The 19,051-nt window shown below is 37.6% G+C and overlaps 1 protein-coding gene across 1 annotated transcript in view; it reads right to left on the bottom strand.

Moving 5' to 3' along the window:
- The window catches only part of LOC446190 (guanine nucleotide-binding protein G(i) alpha subunit), a 64,191-nt gene extending 53,715 nt beyond the window's left edge, over positions 1–10,476 (bottom strand). The window contains exons 1-3 of the mRNA XM_041604792.1: positions 9,940–10,476; positions 5,059–5,101; positions 2,327–2,468 (exon numbers count right to left, since the gene is read on the bottom strand). Of these exons, the coding sequence (XP_041460726.1) occupies positions 2,327–2,468; positions 5,059–5,101; positions 9,940–10,057 (303 nt within the window). The 5' untranslated portion in view covers positions 10,058–10,476. The remainder of the gene's footprint in view (positions 1–2,326; positions 2,469–5,058; positions 5,102–9,939) is intronic.
- Between the last annotated feature and the right edge of the window lie 8,575 nt (positions 10,477–19,051).

Genomic DNA, 19,051 nt, shown 5'->3' with positions numbered 1-19,051 from the left:
ATACTATCGCTCTTAGCACAGCAATTACTGGGATAACCCTGCTTTTTTGCAGGGCCAAATAATCCCGTACTAAAGGTGGGGTTAGCCCACTTTGCAAAAATGCTGTGTAAAAAGAAAGTGGGCTAAGCTTAACCCAGTCCTTCACGTTTATAATTTCGTGGAGCTCAATAAATCGCTCTCCTTATTTTTTTGAGGAGCTCAACTGAGCTTCTCAGAATCGCTCTCCGTGAGGAGCTCACTATCATGTATGACAAATTGTAGATTTTTCTTAACATTGTACATGGTGTATATATGCAATGGCTGTGTTAGCTATTAATTAATCTGTGGTGAAACTAGGCCTGGGACACGTCAATACGTTTACAAGACGTCATACGCGCCCCTGCAAAAAAAAAAAAAAAAAAAATTGCTAAAATTTCACATTTTACATCTTTAAATCCAAGAAATGGCCTTTTTTCCATAATTCCTTGAAAATACTTTGATTTAGTTTAAAACTATCAGAAAAATGAAGAATATTCACCTCTTTCCCGACTCTGATTTGAACTTACCTCGGTAAATATTGTAGTCCCACATGTAGACTTCCATGGTGTTGCCATGAAAATCTACATATGGGACTACATGGGACTGCAACATTTACCGAGTTTAAATTAAAATCAAAGGCGGGAAAGAGATGAATATTCTTCATTTTTCTGATAGTTTACAACTAAATCAAAGTAATTTCAAGGAATTATGGAAAAAAAAGAATGCCATTTCATGGATTTAAAGATGTAAATTGTGAAATTTTAGCATTTTTTTTTCCTTTTTTTTTTTTTTTTAGGAGCACGATTTTTTGCTCTCCTTATTTTTCTTAAGGAGCACGGTAGGAGCGCCGGCGTGATCGCGCTCCTCAAAAATGAAATTCTGTTAACCCCGTACTATACACGTAGGTGGGGCTAAATGGCAATTTAGCCCCACCTATAGTATGGGGTTAAGGAAATTTTAGCGTACGTGTAAAAAGGGTAGTAGTTTGAACTGCAAGTGTTCTATCTTATTTTGGGCATATACATGTAATTTGTTGTTACCATGGCAACACGATTTCCGGCACTCACAAAATATGTCTCGCACATCTTTGCCTCCAAAGTTCCAAACCAATGTGTGTGCACTGTCTGTGTATGCAATTAACATGAAGTACATGTACATGTACTATCCCTAAATATACATGTAACTCATCCAAACTGCAATCTGTGGCTAAATGCATTACATACGTTTCACAAAAAAAGAATCATATAGATGAAATGAAATATTTTGGCTCCGCCTGCATCGATATATCCACACATAATTATTTAAATCATGGAAGAAAGCCATATTTGCAAATCTATATATCATAGAAATATGAGGAACTAATGTAACCTTTCATGATGCAAATTAAAAAATGACAAATGCAGGCAAAAAATAAACCTGGTGCAATTGCATATGTATGAATCATAAATTTAATTTAGATCAAAGATTTATGATCCAATATCCATGATTCAACATTTCTAACTATTGTGTGAAAGAGAAACATATTTGGCTGAACTTAATTTTTTATTTATTTATTCATTCATTCATTCATTTATTCATTCATTTAGTTAGCTAAATTATTTATATTAGTTATTCATTCTTTCATTTATATTTTGTCATTGTTTTTTTATGGTAGGATTAAATGATGCCTACATGTATAGCTACTGAAATGTCAAGAGCAATGCACACAACATACCAAGAATGGCCAACTACATGTATCAACCATACAACATAAGGAAAAAAATCAAACTGGGGCTCCAGGCGATTTAGCCTCAAAAATGCCCAAAAGATTACAAAAGCCCCATTAAATCCCCATTCACTTTAATGTTGAAGGTAAATGCAAGTTTTGGTAACTTTATCAAAATGAGTTCTTACAGAATCCATTGAAATGACCACCAAAGTGTCTGTTTGTATAGATAAAACATATGTGCCAAAGGATTCTGGAAGAAATTGTGTAACTGCTGAGAAATCAGCAAATAAGCACAGGATTCGGGTCAAGCATCGGGCCCGACATTCAATGCAGTAATTATACACTGTCCCACATGCGCTTTTCTGTGTTGGTGATCTTCAGTGTGAACATTTTTCAGCATAGATTTCAAGATTTCACAAAATTCAGTAAATGTAACTGTACCAGATATAGATCCTCGATGATATACTGACAATTATAGCCTTATTTTACAGACTTTCTCATGAAAGCAGTGTTTACTGCAATTACTGGCATTTCTCTTTAAAGAGGAAAAAAATATTATAGCATAAAAAGCATTAAACTACATTGTACTATTGTACTTACTGCTCTTTCTGTGTCTCCGAAATCAATCTTGAGTGAACCCATCGCTCTGATGATGGCTATCATCGATTGAATTGTGTTACTGTATACCACTGGTTTATACTGCCTACAATCTTCTTCAGAATACCCTTCTTCATGTATAATCCTATTTTGACAAATGAAAAGAAATGAAAGAGGTGGTAAAATAGATGGACTGGTAGAAACTACATCTTTGTACAATGTAGCAGGGTAGAGTATTTTCTTTGAAGAAAGGAAAAAAAAAATGCCCAAGTTTTTTTTCAATTCCACCATTTCCTGTGTAATGGTACATCACATACATGTACATACACCAAAGACTACTATAGCAGGTAGGTGTAATAGTACTTCTACCATGCATTATCATCTGGTGAGTGCATTACAAACTGCCGTAGTCCATAGCAACCTTATATTGTGATGCATAATGAGCAAGTTTGCAAAGCATAATTTGCAACAGCATTATAGAAGCACTGAATCGACTTCGTCTCACCAAGAATCCTTTGGACAACCATAATGAGCAAATTTGCAATGTTCTGCATGCATGTATCATTATTGTAGAAAGACTGAATACAGTCTCAGCAACAATCCTTTGGACATCCCTGAAAACTTTACAGTGATGCTCAAATGTTAGTGAATCCCACCAGGAAATGAACATACACTGTATTCGAAGTGATCAAGTTCTGCCATGTGATGCTTTAGACATTTAATTGAGAGGTCAGGTGATCTAATATTACAGGGAAAACATTAATTATTTTTTTTGGGGGGGCTGCATTTTCAATTTTTTGTATTTTGAGGAATACCTGTTCACTTATTAATGAATTTTGATATTGTATGATTTTTAAGCTATTTTTTTTCATGCTTAGAATCTTGGATGTGGTTGTGACTGTGAGTTGAACTTGGATATAAATAAATTCAATATCTAATTTCTACTCCATCTATTCCTGTGCAATAACCTGTACTCGGCCATGTAATAAAGGCCCACATACCCTAACTTTTCCTGAAGTTCTTTGAAAACGCAGATGTCACGAAAATTGCATTTCTCTATGGAGGAGTCTAAATTTGGTGAGAATGAACTCATAACTTAAATATACATGACAATGAAGAAATCATCAAACTTTATTGGCAGTTTTGAAAACAATATACCCGAAATGTAAACTCTGTCAGAAACAGAAAATCACCATCATCGAGGCCTTTACTGAGCAAATTGTCCCCCAGAGCTCTGGCAGAGAGACAGAGCTCAGACTGGCTAGCTACATGTAGTACAAGCGCCAATGCGTACATGCGTGAGCCTCCCGCCGGCCTAATAAAATAGATGGAGCTTTGTTTGATGATTTATTGTCTGATATTTACCTTATCCCCTGGAAAAATAAAACAAATGATTTTTAAGTTATAATTAACAAATAAGATAAGTTATTTTGGATATTACTTGGCCATTTTGAAAAGCAAAGCCGAACGACAACTCACTAATGCGAGGTTACTAGACTCTGGGATTTATTTCCTGTGTAATTCGAATTATGTTATCACGAATTGTGATATCTTTAGGGGAAAATGTGCATTGGATAATTACACATGGTGGAAGTCATAATGGACCCCTATACATGCAACCATTTCCCGACCATTGCGCTGATTTTCTTTCATACCATTTGCATGGAAACACGTGGTACAGAAAAAAAGATGCAACTTCGGAATTTGAAACTGTGCTCCTCGCTATTTCCAAGGCTTGTTCATGATTTTGAGAGCGGATTTTTTTATCATTTTTATATGGTAAGCGGAGATTGAGCATATGGCGATCGCAGGCCACTGAGTTGTTATTGCTCGGCAATAATTTCGGGGGAGACATTAAGATTTAATGTCGCCCCCGAAAGCATGATTTTGGGTGATTTCGAGGGCGACTTTAGGCATTTCCGGGGTGAATTCGCCCACCACCCCCATGTATTTTCAGCATGAAGGAGTGCATTTTGTGGTGGGGTTCACTGATTTTTGATTAACTTGTAGGTCCCGTAACACAAAGGTTAGCGATTGATCGTACATGTACGCTTGATTTTTACGATTGATTGTAAATTGTAGTTAATGGAATCAATCATAGAAAATTGTTCTACGATCATTGCTAAGTTTTGTGTTACGGGCCCCTGAGCCTTATTGAGAGGAAATTCAAGGCCCGTAAACATACTGAATAGAAAACATGAAAAAATTACTCTGACTGGTTTATGATCAGAAACATGCAACAATGTTCTTGACTGTCCATCGCTACAATTAAAGTGAATAATTGCAAACCTGTTTTACGGTATGTTAATACAGAACTCAGATGAGTAAATGGATCTTATAATCTTCTATCCATTCAAGTCAAAAGGTGAAGAAAATACATAGTGGGATATTTATCAGTTTTTAAGAATGAAAATTGATATTTACCTTTTTTGGCAATAAAAAATACTTGGAACATCTTTCTTGGCATGTGCATATACATGTACATGTAGCTACATTGTAGATAATGCACACATTTACAGAATTACAATTGCCTATATTCTTTTACGTATATTAATGTACATGTAGTTTTCAAGCTACATGTACATTGTACAAAAAGTTCAAAACTAACATGTATACATGACATGTACACACAAACTACAGTATACAAATGGATTCAAATTACAAAGCACAGACTGACATTAAACACTGCAACAATTTGCTTTATTTCCTCCAAAATTCAGAATGCAAGTACTTACTTCATTTGTTTTACTATTGTACTTTTCCCTGATTCACCAGCCCCTGGAAGTGAGAAGAAAGGGGGGGAAATGAAATTATTAGTACAAGGTGTAAGCTTGTAAATATAATTAAGCATTAATTTTTTTTCACATTGCACTCTCTTAACCCCTATTTATCATATAACACAACAAGTTGAGCGCCTCTGGCCGTCTCGCCGGCATTATGCGTTTCTATGTACAGTGCATCCCACAAAAACAAATCCATGATTTATTGATGATTTATCATAACTTAATCACAAATACAATAGACAAATGTCCTACCATTGTAAAGCTTAGAATCTCCTCTTTCATCTGAAATTACTTAGATTATTTCTCATTCACGCATGAGTGAGCAAAAACAATTTGAAGAGGGGATATCAAAAAGTCATTTGGCGGGCTGTATATATTTAAAAAGTTCAATATCTGCTCTGTAATTTGATTCCTCAATACAGAAAATGGTCAAGAAATACATGTAACAAAGGTCTGGTTATTTGAAATAAGGCTTAAATTTCAATAATTTAATAAAATTAAGAGGTTCTACAGTCTAGCGTTCAATCTCACTTGACAATCCGTGTTGTTGACGATCAGCCATGCATTAAGTCTTTTGTTACATTGTAACCATGCGATAGCTTCTGTGGGAAACCAATGAAAACATGTTTATTTAATGAAATTATGGAAATACAAGCATTGTTTCGAGGGAACATAACGTTTTTACTTCTTGACCTTTTTGTTATTAAGGTATCAAATAAATGAGCAGATATTGAACTTTTTAGGCATGTGATTTTCTTTTTAAAATTCAGATACCCCCCCTCCCCCCCTCCCCACCAAATTAGTTTTTGGTATCCTTTCTTCAAATTGTTTTTGCTTACTCATGCGTGAATGGGGAATAATCTAAGTATATGAGATGAAAGAGGAGATTCTCAGCTTTACATTGGTAGGTCACTTGTCTATTGTATTTGTAATTACGTTATGATAAATCGATTCGTTTTTCCGGGACGCACTGTATAGCAGCAGTGCTGACTTTGAAAACGACATTAGAATAATCATTCACAAAAAAAAAATCACATGATAATAAAATACTACGTTCATTGTCCCTTAATGACTTTTGACCTTGATCAGAATGTGACCCAAGACTTGTGCAAGATGATCCCTTAATAACCCCTGAAGGGCCTAAACTACATGTACATGTACATGTATGTTCACATTTCATGAACTGTATCCAAAAACTTTCAAAGTTATGATTGCAATTCAACAGAAAAATTGGCCAAATTTCATTGACCCTAAATGACCATTGACCCTGGTCAAGTGACCTGAAACTCATGATGGATACTCTTATGTCCAAGTTTCATGAACTAAATCCATAAACTTTCAAAGTTATGATCGCAAATCAACAAATACCCCCCCCCCCGACGTGGCCAAAGGCAAAGTTCATTGACTCTAAAAGGTCAAGTACACCCCAAAATTTTAATTTGAATAAATAGAGAAAAATCAAATTAGCATAACGCTGAAAATTTCATCAAAATCGGATGTAAAATAAGAAAGTTATGACATTTTAAAGTTTTTCTGATATGCACAACTCAGAAACATGCAAATGAAACAGTTGATGATGTTCCTCACTATCTATTTCTTTTATTTTTTTATTGTTTGAATTATACAATAATTCATTTTTTATGGATTCGACAATAAGGACCAACTTGACTGAACCACAATAAACATGTACAGTATTTAAAGGTCAGGTCCACCCCAGCAAAATGTTGATTTGAATAAATAGAGAAAAATCATACTAGCATAACACTGAAAATTTCATCAAAATCGGATGGAAAATAAGAAAGTTATGACATTTTAAAGTTTGCTTATTTTTCACAAAACAGTGATATGCACAACTCAGTGACATGAAAATGAGTCAGTCGATGATGTCCATCACTCACTATTTCTTTTGTTTATTGTTTGAATTAATATTTCATTTTTTACAGATTTGACCATAGGGACAGACTAAACATGTAACTGAATCATATAGTACTATTGAACAATGCTAATTCCACATGTTCCAGGAGGAATTAATTACTGTTTCACTTGACATTTGACAATGAGGAGATAATTAGAATATTTCATATTTCATATAATAAAATACAAAAGATATAGTGAGTGGATGACGTCATCACTCTCCCCATTTGCATAACAACCAGGATGTGCATATACAATTTAACTGTTTTGTGGGATTAATTGAAACTTTAAAATTATGTCATAACTTCTTATTTTACATCCGATTTTGATGAAATTTTCAGTGCTGTGCTTGTTGGATTTTTATCTTTTTATTCAACCCAATTTTTTTTGAGGTGGACTTGTTCTTTAACAATGGTAATTCTACATGTTCAGTGAGGTATTAAACGTTGTTTCACTTGACAATGAGACAATTTGAATATCTCATATTTCATTCATATTTCATATAATAAAATACAAAAGGGAGTTGACAATGCCGTCAGTCTCCTCATTTGCATACCGACCAGGATGCAAAATTTTTAAGTGTCATACCTTTCTTATTTTACATCCGATTTTGATGAAAATTTCAGCGTTATGCTTGTTGGATTTTTGTCTTTTTATTCAAATAATCAACTTTTTGTTGGGAAGGACTTGTCCTTTAAATTCAAAGCTACCAGTTGATAAAGCAGGGGGCTTAACCCTGACATAAGGGTCACTAAATAGCATGCTGCATTTGCACTGAACCATGGAGAAAAGCTTAATTTTCCTTGAGGTCATACTTTTATTGAGCAGCATCCAGAGCTACCAAGTCTCACGCATTATGCGTGAGACTCAAGCATTTTGTACTCTTGTTCATCCCCTCAACTCTCTGTCTCACGCAACTATCACAGCCTAGTGATCTCACTCAGATGGCACAGAAAATCTCACGCAGAGCTGGTCTTTGAACTTGGCATCTCTGAGCTTCTCCATCCCTTTTTACCTCCATTCTAAAACCTGTTCTTGTTAATGTTATTCTTTGTTAGCTTCAGAGAGAAATAATACATGTATGATACCAAGTATTGCACATAGTAACTGCGGTATATAGATGGAATATTATTATTATTATTATTACATACATGTAAATGTAGTTACCAAATGGCTGAATGTTTTTTTTAATATGACAATCAATTATCATGAAAATATGAAAACTTCTTGTAGATTTGCTGCAGTGAGCAAAACACCAATCCTTGGTTAAAATAAGACTGGGTGACTGTGTCCCCTGAAGCAAGGCTCCACACTAATTTTTTTTATCTTGGTGGCCCGATTAGTCCACCAAATCATTAATTTCATATATTTTGGTGGCCCGCAAAGCAAATTTGGTGTCCCTAAAACAATAGACATCATAGACTTTGGTAGCCCAATCAAGATATCAAGTGTGGGTTTTATAAACAGAATTTTGGTGACCCGACTCTTATATTTGCTTGCCCCGGGCCACCAGGCTACTGCTTATGTCGAGCCCTGCCTCAAGTGTCTACTGTCTCCAGCACCAGAGGCTATAAAAAAAACAATTTCAAATACAAAAGTTCTTCAGTTTGGAAGATGGGGCCCCATTTCATGGACGCATCAGCTCTAACTACACACTCTCTTTGGAAAGTCAAGGTACACACTGTATGTAGACAATACCCTCATTTGACAAAGCGCAGGCGCATGGGCTTAACACACGTACGTTGTACATGTACAACATGTACACGTACATGTAGGTAAGCATACATATGTTTACAGACACATTGTTCTCAGCTCGGCTTTCTATTGAGAGGACAATATCTAAAGTACTTTGTTTTCATGATGCTGGCCTGTTTTCTTTATTTTCATTTTAACATTTGGGTATTTGTAATTCTGAATTGTAATGTTGGAATTTTATCAATTTCTAAGAAAACAATGATTTTGATATGATTGAATTCATGAAAGTAATCAGTAGGATGGGGGAGTCGGGTGTCCGGACACTTGATATTTTTGAAGCCTTCTTTTTTGTCTTTGGATTACACTAAAAATATTAATTCAATAGTTGTAAATCATCTTCTATTTTGTTCTCTTTTCTCTATATTTCATAACATTTTGTACTAAAAATTGATGAAACTTCGCTTGTAAATTTTTCCACATGACTTTCTAAAATTGATCATCCGGACACACAACTGGGTATACCGTAATACATTCTACATCACTTTTCCATGTTTTTTTTTCTCTGAACTTCCAAATATAAAAGAGAACATCAAAGTTTGTTTATGACATGTGGGCAGTATTGTCTAATTCATTGAGAACGCAGCATTTCGTAGCAAAAATGCCCTAACACAACACTTTCGTTCTTCACATCCGCACAAAAATACCATTTCTGCACCGATGTGGTTGGCGATAATGTTTTGCTAAGGAGTTAGGGCGTTCTTGCACCGACACAATTTCTTTCGTAATTGCTTAAGTTGAACTTGTAGCAGTTGGACATTTACACAAAACTCAAAAGCAACAACTTGCAGTCAGACCGAGACTAGCACGACTAGAGGTGGTCAATGTCAGTTTCAGTTTTAGTTATGACTCAAGAGGTGGATCATGTGAAAAGCAATTAGCTAACATGATAAAAAATTTAAAATGCATTTTAGAATTTCATTTTCATCCATTCATCATATTTTTAGTTATTCTACAGATATTATTATTCATTCGATTTCATATAGCAGCAACAGTGACGTGAACAAGATTCCCCACTCCATCCACTGCACTGGCACTGCACTTCCAACTCTTGAGTCTGACTGTGTCAGTCACTTCACACTTCATGTTGTAATAACACATCATTTGCCAGTGTGATTAAATTTTCATTTTTCAGTAGGCTAGCCTATGGTGATCCACAATACGTACCCAAGAGCAATAATTTTACTTCTCTAGCTGCTTTTTCTCCTTCTAACCGTAGATTTCTGTCAATCATTTTCGACCGCTCAGCGGCCGCTTTATCTTCTGCGCTCGTAGCGCACCCCATTTTGGAATAATAAAATAACGTTTATGCACAGTCCAGTAAGTTTACAACAGCCGGTCAGACACTCGGTCTGAATGTCCACAAACCGTCGATATATCCTCTTTATTCTCCAAACTCTAGAGTCCTTGGTAGTTCCATTTAAAATTGGTTATCCTGATACAATTGCACCGTCCAGCAGTGTCCAAAACAGGTTATTTTTCCACACAAAAATAATGATATTCCGTTCTGCAAGCCTTTCTTCCGTAGAAATTCACCGTATACCACCACACCCCAGTCGCGCGTATACACACAATACACGTACCACCGGCACACTTTTGCTACACAAGATCAACGGCGAAGCAAAATCGGTACCCGCATAAAATCGCTCATGATGCTTTATCGCGGCCGACCTCTCAGATCGCTATCCGAACATCGTACATCTCTGTGAAAGGCATTATGGGAAATGTCCCGGATTCGAAACGATATAACATATATTTCAGAAAGGATAAAAATTTGATTGGGCCTAAGGGGCCCCCGGGTAAGGGGCCTAATCAATAAAATGTTGGTTCCTGGACCCACGGATCATGGCTCTGGGAAGCAGGGGTGCTAAGGGTGCTGAAGCACCCCCAAAAAAATCCTTGGGGGTGCTGTGGCATGTATTATTCTGAGGCATTTAAGTAACCAAAAATGACATTCATTTTGTAGTGAAAGCTTTGGCAACTTTTAATCCGTATTTCAATGTTAATTAGGTCTTTGGGAGCCAAGATCTAGATCTAGGTTTATCCTCGGATGTAGAAAATAAGGGACATATAAACCATTTGCACATAACAGTAGCTGTAGCCAAAAAAATATCATCCGCAGCGTTTTAATATTTTTCTTTGTTCGAACGTACGTATATATAATTATATAGATTTATAGCCATTGTTTCTTTCATTCATTACTTTCAAACATTTAAATACAAGAGTTGCAAAAGCTGTTGTACATGTATGATTTTCACATTTGACATATATATATATATATATATATATATATGCAGTGGCGGACTGTGACCCGGAGTAGACAAAGCATTGGGGGGGCACAGCATTGTTCAGACAATGCAGTGCCCCTCCCCCCCCCCCAATGCTTTGTCTCGCCGGGTCACGGTCCGCTACTGTATATATATATATTTACATTTGTTTTCTTCCTGCTATTTTCATTCCCATTCTAATATCCACTCCTTCCTCTTCTTCTTGTTCTTCTCTTTACCCATTGTGTGAACCGCCAATAGAGGGCAGCTTCCATTCCAGCATTGGTCCCTTTCAGGGCTCGCATGAGTATTACAGACCCCCATTCACTCACGTGTTATTTCATAGCTCATCAAAAACAAATCATTAAAAATCAATCCCTGGATAGATTTTGCTTTAATTCGCTGACATTATTTACAATTAACAGTACATTAAGACTTGATATGTTGATCAGGTACTTGCCCAGCTCAATCAAAAGTTAAATGGCCTGAAATAAGAGTGACTAACCATAATTTCGGCCAACTGGGCGTTGTGGCGTGCACCTGTAATCCACCAAGCTGTGGGGAAGTTACAAATTGATGAAGAGGTTCGAACCCTTATCACGTCTTTCGGATGGTGACGTTAAAGGTCGGTCCCAGACGTAAATAATCATAGCTGATTGATACACGTCTGACAAAAACTCAAATACACACACGCACACACCCACACACCCTCACACAGCTCATTGCCAGAAAAACCAGAACCGTTCTGCATTGTGGGTAATAATAATCAAAATGAAATACAAAAATGCAGTCTGGCCTCCCCAAACGCCTTAATTATGAAAGAGTATGAACATAGCATTATCTCTATCGTTTTTCTTTTGATATACAGATATTTGATCTATTTTTAATGAATTATTTTAATCAATAAAGTCATGTGATCTTTACTTACGCCTGTCCGACATGCTTTGCGCGCAGATGAATTACTCTCATGTGCCCTTCACTTCTGATAGTTTTTCAGTGCACAGATCAGTAGTCCCTTTCATTTGAAAAGAAAACAAATATTCAGGGTGGTAGAGCATTTAAGGCCGTATCGACACGGTGCTCCCCTCCCCCTCTCCCCTTTATCTCCCCCTCTCTCTCTCGTAATTTCCCTTTCCTTACTTTTTTCCCTCTTTTCATTCTTTTTAGTTGGATGTCTTGCTTTCCGGCTCCCGAACGTGCATGTAAACACACAAGAGGCGATCAAATGCATTATTCGGCTTTACCAATTTTCTTGTTTTTCTTTTCTTTTCTTTGTTAGAGGGGGGGGGGCACAATTCATTTCCTTTGTGGGGGAAATATGATTATGAAATGATAAAACGCCCGTGAATACCCTGAATATTATCACCCTATATACACACAAGGGCAGAGGCTGTCCGTTTTTAACTCCCCTTGTCTTCTATTCATCCTCCGCTGTTTTTAATTCTTTTGCTTCTCTTTCTCCCTCTCTATTTACATCTGTTTATTTTTCTCCTCCCTTTCCATCTCATTTGTTCCTTTACCCTCACTCTTTCCATTTTTTTTTGCTTCTCACCCCTTACGTTTTCTATCCCCTCCCCTTTTCTTCTCTCCTCTTTTTCCCTTCCGTTTCTCCCCTTACTTTCTCGTCTCTCCATGCTTTAGTGTGTATTTATGTACTGGGGGGCAAGGGGCCTTTAATTGGCCCTCATGGAGGCACCCCCTAACCATGCCCCCCCCCTTGCCGCTTCCGACCAGCACTGTCTTTTCAGTCTATCAAATAGAACTATCTGGCTCAAGTTTGTGACTCCCTTTGGATGTGTTGCTTTCCTCCTCATTAAAAGTGCAGGTAAACACCCAAAAAGGCGATCAGAGGCATTATTCTTCACCAATTTTCTTTATCATGATTTAATTTGAAGATGATTATATATTATTTAGAGCAGGAAAAATTAAATAAAACTCTAGAGCCCTATATTTAATTTTCTCGTGATGGTTCAAGCAAGAAGCTCTTTAATACTCTTGCAAAATGCTAGCAGTCAGTCGCAAAATAAAGAAAATATTTTATCATAAATGATTTCAAAGGATGACTAGAAATCCTCCTAATTTTGCCAACTCACGTTAAACATGCATGCTCATTTTCACGTATAGTCTGATGTACCCCTGTATATAATTTTTCTCAATATAGGTGGCGCTATGTAATTGCCTACCATTTCTTTACTCACGGTCCTGTAGAAAGGGGAAGTTCGCCCTGACAAAAAGTTAATCGTAAAATAGCAGAAAAAACATGTATATATTGCCGAAGGTCTGAGATAAATCCATCAAAAATTTAAAAGTTATTAAAATTTCAATTATTTGATTTGTGATGTCATATGCGAGCAGCATTCCTACATAGATTTGGTAAAAAATCAATGAAATGTCATTTCAAGAACCATAAAAAAAATGAAATTCATGCATTTATGTTACATAACATAACATGGGGAACCTGCTCGTTTATGACATCACAAATCCAAAACTAAATATATATATTGGTTTTCAAATTTCTGGGGACCAAAGTACTGACCTACATTTTGAAGTGCACCCCCTTTTTTGTTGCTTTTCAAATTTACATCAGCCCCGGTACATCAGCACCCCTGTAAAAATATCGTTCCCACAAAGGGTGCTGATTTTGCGGGGTTCAATTTTGACCCTTTTTATTTCTTAGTGTGTAGAGAATCTATTGTCAAAGACCTTATGACAAAGAAGACTTTGTGGAAATTAATAGGTGGATCAACTGAAGTATCGTCCTGTACTGACCGCAAAGAAACGTAGTTAGCGCGTCGTTGGTGCTAAATAAAAATTAGCACCACAACGCGCTAACAGACTAGAGTCCCTATACCGATAATGTGGCAGCGATGCCTATACAATGTTACAACGGCAATGCATTACTTACACATTGAAATAAATGTTTTGACTTCACGATCCGAAAGATGTTACTGCATGGGCTTACTGCTAGCGCCCCGTTAGGTCCGTGTTATAGGCTATAACCAGTGGCGTAACTAAGGGGGGCATGGGGGCACGTGCCCTCCTCAATCAGCTGGCCAAAAAAAAAACGGGGGAAAAAGAGAAAAAGAGGGAGAAAGTGAGAGAAACGTAGTGGGAAGGAAGAAATTATTGTTAATTATGTTATATTACATTATAATTATGATATGCTATATTACATGAAAATAAAAAAATATAACTTTATGAAACATAATTTGCTCAGGGCCTTTGTTTTCATTGTTCCTGATGCTCGCATTGTCTGTTTTAACGAGATATATAATCCTGTTGTACTAAAACCTCTCGTGTTCAAGTCAATATACACCAAATATATTTCCTCGCACTTGGAATCATCATTGTTTTATGTAGTGACATATAATTTTAAGGTCTTAATGTGAAAAAAATTCCCGTCCGCGCTTACATTCGCATTAGTGGATTAATGAGATATGTCTGCTTTTCATGAATTACTAAAATCAGTCCTTGAAATATCCCTTTTTCTGATCTGAATATAAAAAAAATCAGCTTGCGCTTGCATCGTTTGGTTATAGGAAATACGCATGGTCTACATGAATTCCTACAAACAAGCCTTAGAATGCCCCTCTTCAGGTGTGAATTTCCTAATTTTTCAGCTCGCGCTTCGCGCTCGCAATATTTGACTAGTGAAATGCGTATGATAATCATGCTACAATGACTACAAAAAGTATGTCTCTATGTGTAATTCTAACTAAATCAGCATGCGCTTGACACTCGCATTAGATGACTGTGGTGAGATATGTGTACTCATAATAGATTTTTTTTTTAAAAATAGTCCTTAAAATATCCATATATGGGGTTTTATACAAAAATTTCAGCTCACGCTTCGCGATCGCGTCATTTAGCTGGTGAAATACGTATGGTCTTCGTGAATTCCTACAAACAAGCCTTAAAAGTGTCCCTCGAAGTCTGAATTTCCTAAATTTTCAGCTCGCGCTTCGCGCTTGCAATATTTTATTAGTGAGATGCGCATGTTAATCATGATTACAATTACTACAAGTGCTTTATGTGTTTGGATGCATATAATTCTAAAAAAAAATCAGCAAGCGCTTGGCACTCCCATTAGATTACTATGGTGAAATGTGTATACTCTTAATATATTCCTAAAAATATAGTCCTTAAAATGTCTGTTTGGGGTCAATAAACAAAAATTTCAGCTCGCGCTCGCATTGTTTGTTTAGCGAGACAGGTCATATCATGATTACAAAATTTGCTATAATGTCCCTTTTTAGGTCTGAATATCAAAAATTTTCAGCTCGCGCTTCGCGCTCGCATTATGTGATCAGTGACATACATATTCGTCTAATGACACTATCCTTCTGTTAGATCAGCAAACCTAGCAACTGAGCGCGCTCACTAGGTGACTCAATATTTTTGCTGGTCCCCCCCCCATGCCGTGACTCACGGTACGCCACTGAGGCTAACGACACGTCTGTGCGGCCGGCATTTAACTCTGGACAGACGACATATTTGCAATTTTTCGTCCCGTCTGAATCATGGGGACATTATTATGCTGTCCTCGTCCATTCACCAACTTTTGACAAAAATATGTCAGGTGTCCATTGTAATTTGACTGGCATTTTCTATAGATGTACCACGTTGCAGAATCTGACCCCGTTGCACTTGCGAAAACTACCTATTCCTGATACTGAGAACTCCGGCTTGCAACTCGAGTTAGACCAGTTCGGAGTTAACGCATGGGTCAAAATTTGGGTCAAAATGACCTTTCATAGGTAGATTTCAAAGCAAGGTACTATTTAAGCATGCCTCATATAGCAGGATGCAGATATTGCATAGACCAGGGTACAGGGGGCCGTTTCATAAAGCTGTTCGTAACTTAAGAGCGACTTTAAGAACGACTGGTGATCCCTTTTTACGTACTGAACCATTGCCAAAGAATATACCATAATTTACCACAAGAAAGGATCACCAGCCGTTCTTAAAGTCGCTCTTAACTTACGAACAGCTTTATGAAACAACCACCGGGTGAATAGAATAGCACAACAATGGACACTCTATGAAGGTTTTGTTGCATTTCTATACCCTTTCTTCTTTGAATGAATTAGCAAGATCTTATAACAATGTAGGACCTACTTGGCCACATGTGAAATACCAGTCGCTATAATAGTTGACGCATCGTTGTGTTTTGTGAACCTAAATAAAATGATAAAAAAAACAAATTTATGAATAATCAAAACATCAAAGTTGGTGCTTATCTCATTAAATATCAAACTGTCATGTCACTTGAGTACAAAATGACCTTCCTCTGATCATGCGCAGAATGGAACTCCGAACTGGCTGAACTCTGAAACTTCCATAGAGATATAAACTAGTATATCTCTATGGATACTTCATACTAGAGAGATCAGGAAAACACAAAACGCCAACTTGTGTTTGAGTTGGAGTAGACGAAACCGCCGCTTATAATCACGTGGTTTACTTTAACAGGCCAACCATACAGTAGTTTTATTAGTATGTGGAATATAATTGCAAATATAATGAGCTAAGGATTGGCCCGGCAGAAAGGCGGGAATAGAGAGTGAGTGAGAGAGGGAGGGGGTAAATTGGACTCGGAGACCGGGCTCATGCAGAGAGGGAGAGGGGGGGAACCAGGGGATGGAGAGATAGAAAAGAGGTGAGTATGGAGAGAGATTAACTGAAAGGATAGAGAGGTAAAGAGAGAGAGGGAGGAGGGAGAGGGGTGGGGTTGGGATATGGTGGAACCGGGCAAGACCCAACTCAGCACTTTTTTTCAACATATTTTTATTGAGGATTTCATTAAAATGATTTACATTATCTCCTTTAAATACAATCCTTAAAATCCATATTTTATTGTTCGAAATAGACACCAGAAATGAAATACTCCGAAAATTTGTTTCGCCCAATTGACGGTGTGCCTGGCAGCCGCTGTGCAGCGCCAGATCGACGAGGCTCTATCCCTTGAACGCCAAACAGGGTAGCAGCAACTCCCATCTTTTAACGTCTTTTGGTCTGACTCGGCCGGAGTTTGAACCCCCGACCTCCCGGTTGTGAGACGGACGCTCTACCAAATGAGAAAACAAACCGATTAAACTCAACTTTTAACTCAAGCTTAAAATTTCAAAATCTTCATTTTATATCTACATGATATACAAAAATAATTTTTCATTTACCAAAAACTGAAAAAACAAAATGATGGAATGAAGTGCACACACACATCTCCCCCATACACACACACACACACCTTTTCTTTTTTTTTCATCACAATAATGACAAATCAGTATGATAAATCAATGCGTCAATCTTCATAATTTCACATTCTTCTTCATATTGAAGAGAGCTCAATGTGCTCTATAAACATGACTTGTATAAAATCAGTATGATAAATCAATGCGTCCATCTTCATAATTTCACATTCTTCTTCATATTGAAGAGCTCAATGAGCTCTATAAACATGACTTGTATAAAATAAGAAAAACATAATAATGAAAACGGTCATTATCCGAATTTTTTAAGGATGTCAAAGAAATATTTTGCTTTCAAGCTTGTATGTATTGGGTGATACATCAATGCTAGGAGCAGAAAATACAGCAACAGTCATAAAGGAAACCTAATTCAACGACAGAAGTAATAAATACGCACCAATAGTCGCGGACATCGAAAGAAAAAAAAATTCAAAGTTCTTTTTCTTTTAGTTAAAATTGGTTTGCGTGGCTTTGTTTCGAATGACAACTTTGCAAGCTTAAAAGAACTGTTATCATTTTGCAAAAGGCTAATCTCTCCCAAAATCTTCAGCAGAGAGTTATCCAAACTCGCTATATCGTCTCTTCCTTTGTGATATACAAAGCCAGGGAAGAACCTCAGTGGGAGGAGGGAGAGGGCCCTGTCGGAGTTAGTGCTTCTCTTTACCAACACCGAGTGGAGTGGTCTGGGCCCGGGGGGGGGGCACTTACATTGACGAGTGGATACCATGCGCGACCAAAAAAACACGTAAAAAGGATGTCCTTTTCACGATAGGGCACGTTACGTACGTAACGTGATAAGGGTGTCAAAAACACAAAGATAATGAAAAAAGGGTATTTCGCTAAGAAAATTACGTGTTTAGGGTCGAATTTGCGGGGATGATAAAACAAAATTAAAATATTTTATAAAGGATGTCCCTTTTGCCCCAACACTTCGTGTTTAGAGTCCGATTTGCGCGAGGTGTAGAAGGTGGGTCGTACTAAACCAAAATGGGTAAAGCCGACGACCGAAAGGACCAACAATAAAACATTCCTGTACTTGTTTAGGGGTTCATTTCAGGGAATATTTGCCAAGAGTATCGTTTTGTTTCCAATACTTGTTAAGGGTAGGGTTTCACACGCCAATACTTGTTAAGGGGTGCATTTTCAGAATATGGAAATTACGTGTTTAGGGTGCTTTTCGAGACCCCATGGTCGCATGGTATCCACTCGTGAATGGAAGTGGCCCCTCCCCCCGGGGGTCTGGGGCTTGTTTTGTCGGGCTCGGTTTGGGGATGAGCGAGGTGTGGAGGTTTGGAGGGTCTCGTCGTGCTCCCTGGGTTCCTCGAATTGGCGGACGTGCTTCGAAATAGCTGACTCTGTGAGCGACTCTCCATTTGATTTTGTGCACAGATTTTCGGAATTTTCCTTTTCTTCTCAATATGAGGGACAGTGGGGAGGATTCGGGGATTTGTGTGCGGAGCGGGTGGGGGTGATCGGCGGGGTCTGTGGTTCTGGAGCGCGTTGGCCGGTTTAGGGGTCCCCATGGGGAGTGCAGCGGGACTCTTTGGGCTTCCAAGGCTTGCTAATCTCGTCGCCCCGCACTTCCCACGGGCATCCATTCACGAGTGGATACCATGCGCGACTATGGGGGTCTCGAAAAGCACCCTAAACACGTAATTTCCATATTCTGAAAATGCACCCCTTAACAAGTATTGGCGTGTGAAACCTACCCTTAACAAGTATTGGAAACATAACGATACTCTTGGCAAATATTCCCTGAAATGA

This window comes from Lytechinus variegatus, chromosome 3 (genome assembly GCF_018143015.1).
Source record: "Lytechinus variegatus isolate NC3 chromosome 3, Lvar_3.0, whole genome shotgun sequence".
NCBI lineage: Eukaryota > Metazoa > Echinodermata > Echinoidea > Temnopleuroida > Toxopneustidae > Lytechinus > Lytechinus variegatus.
Note: the sequence above shows the minus strand (reverse complement) of the source record. Positions and strands in the feature narration are given on the sequence as shown.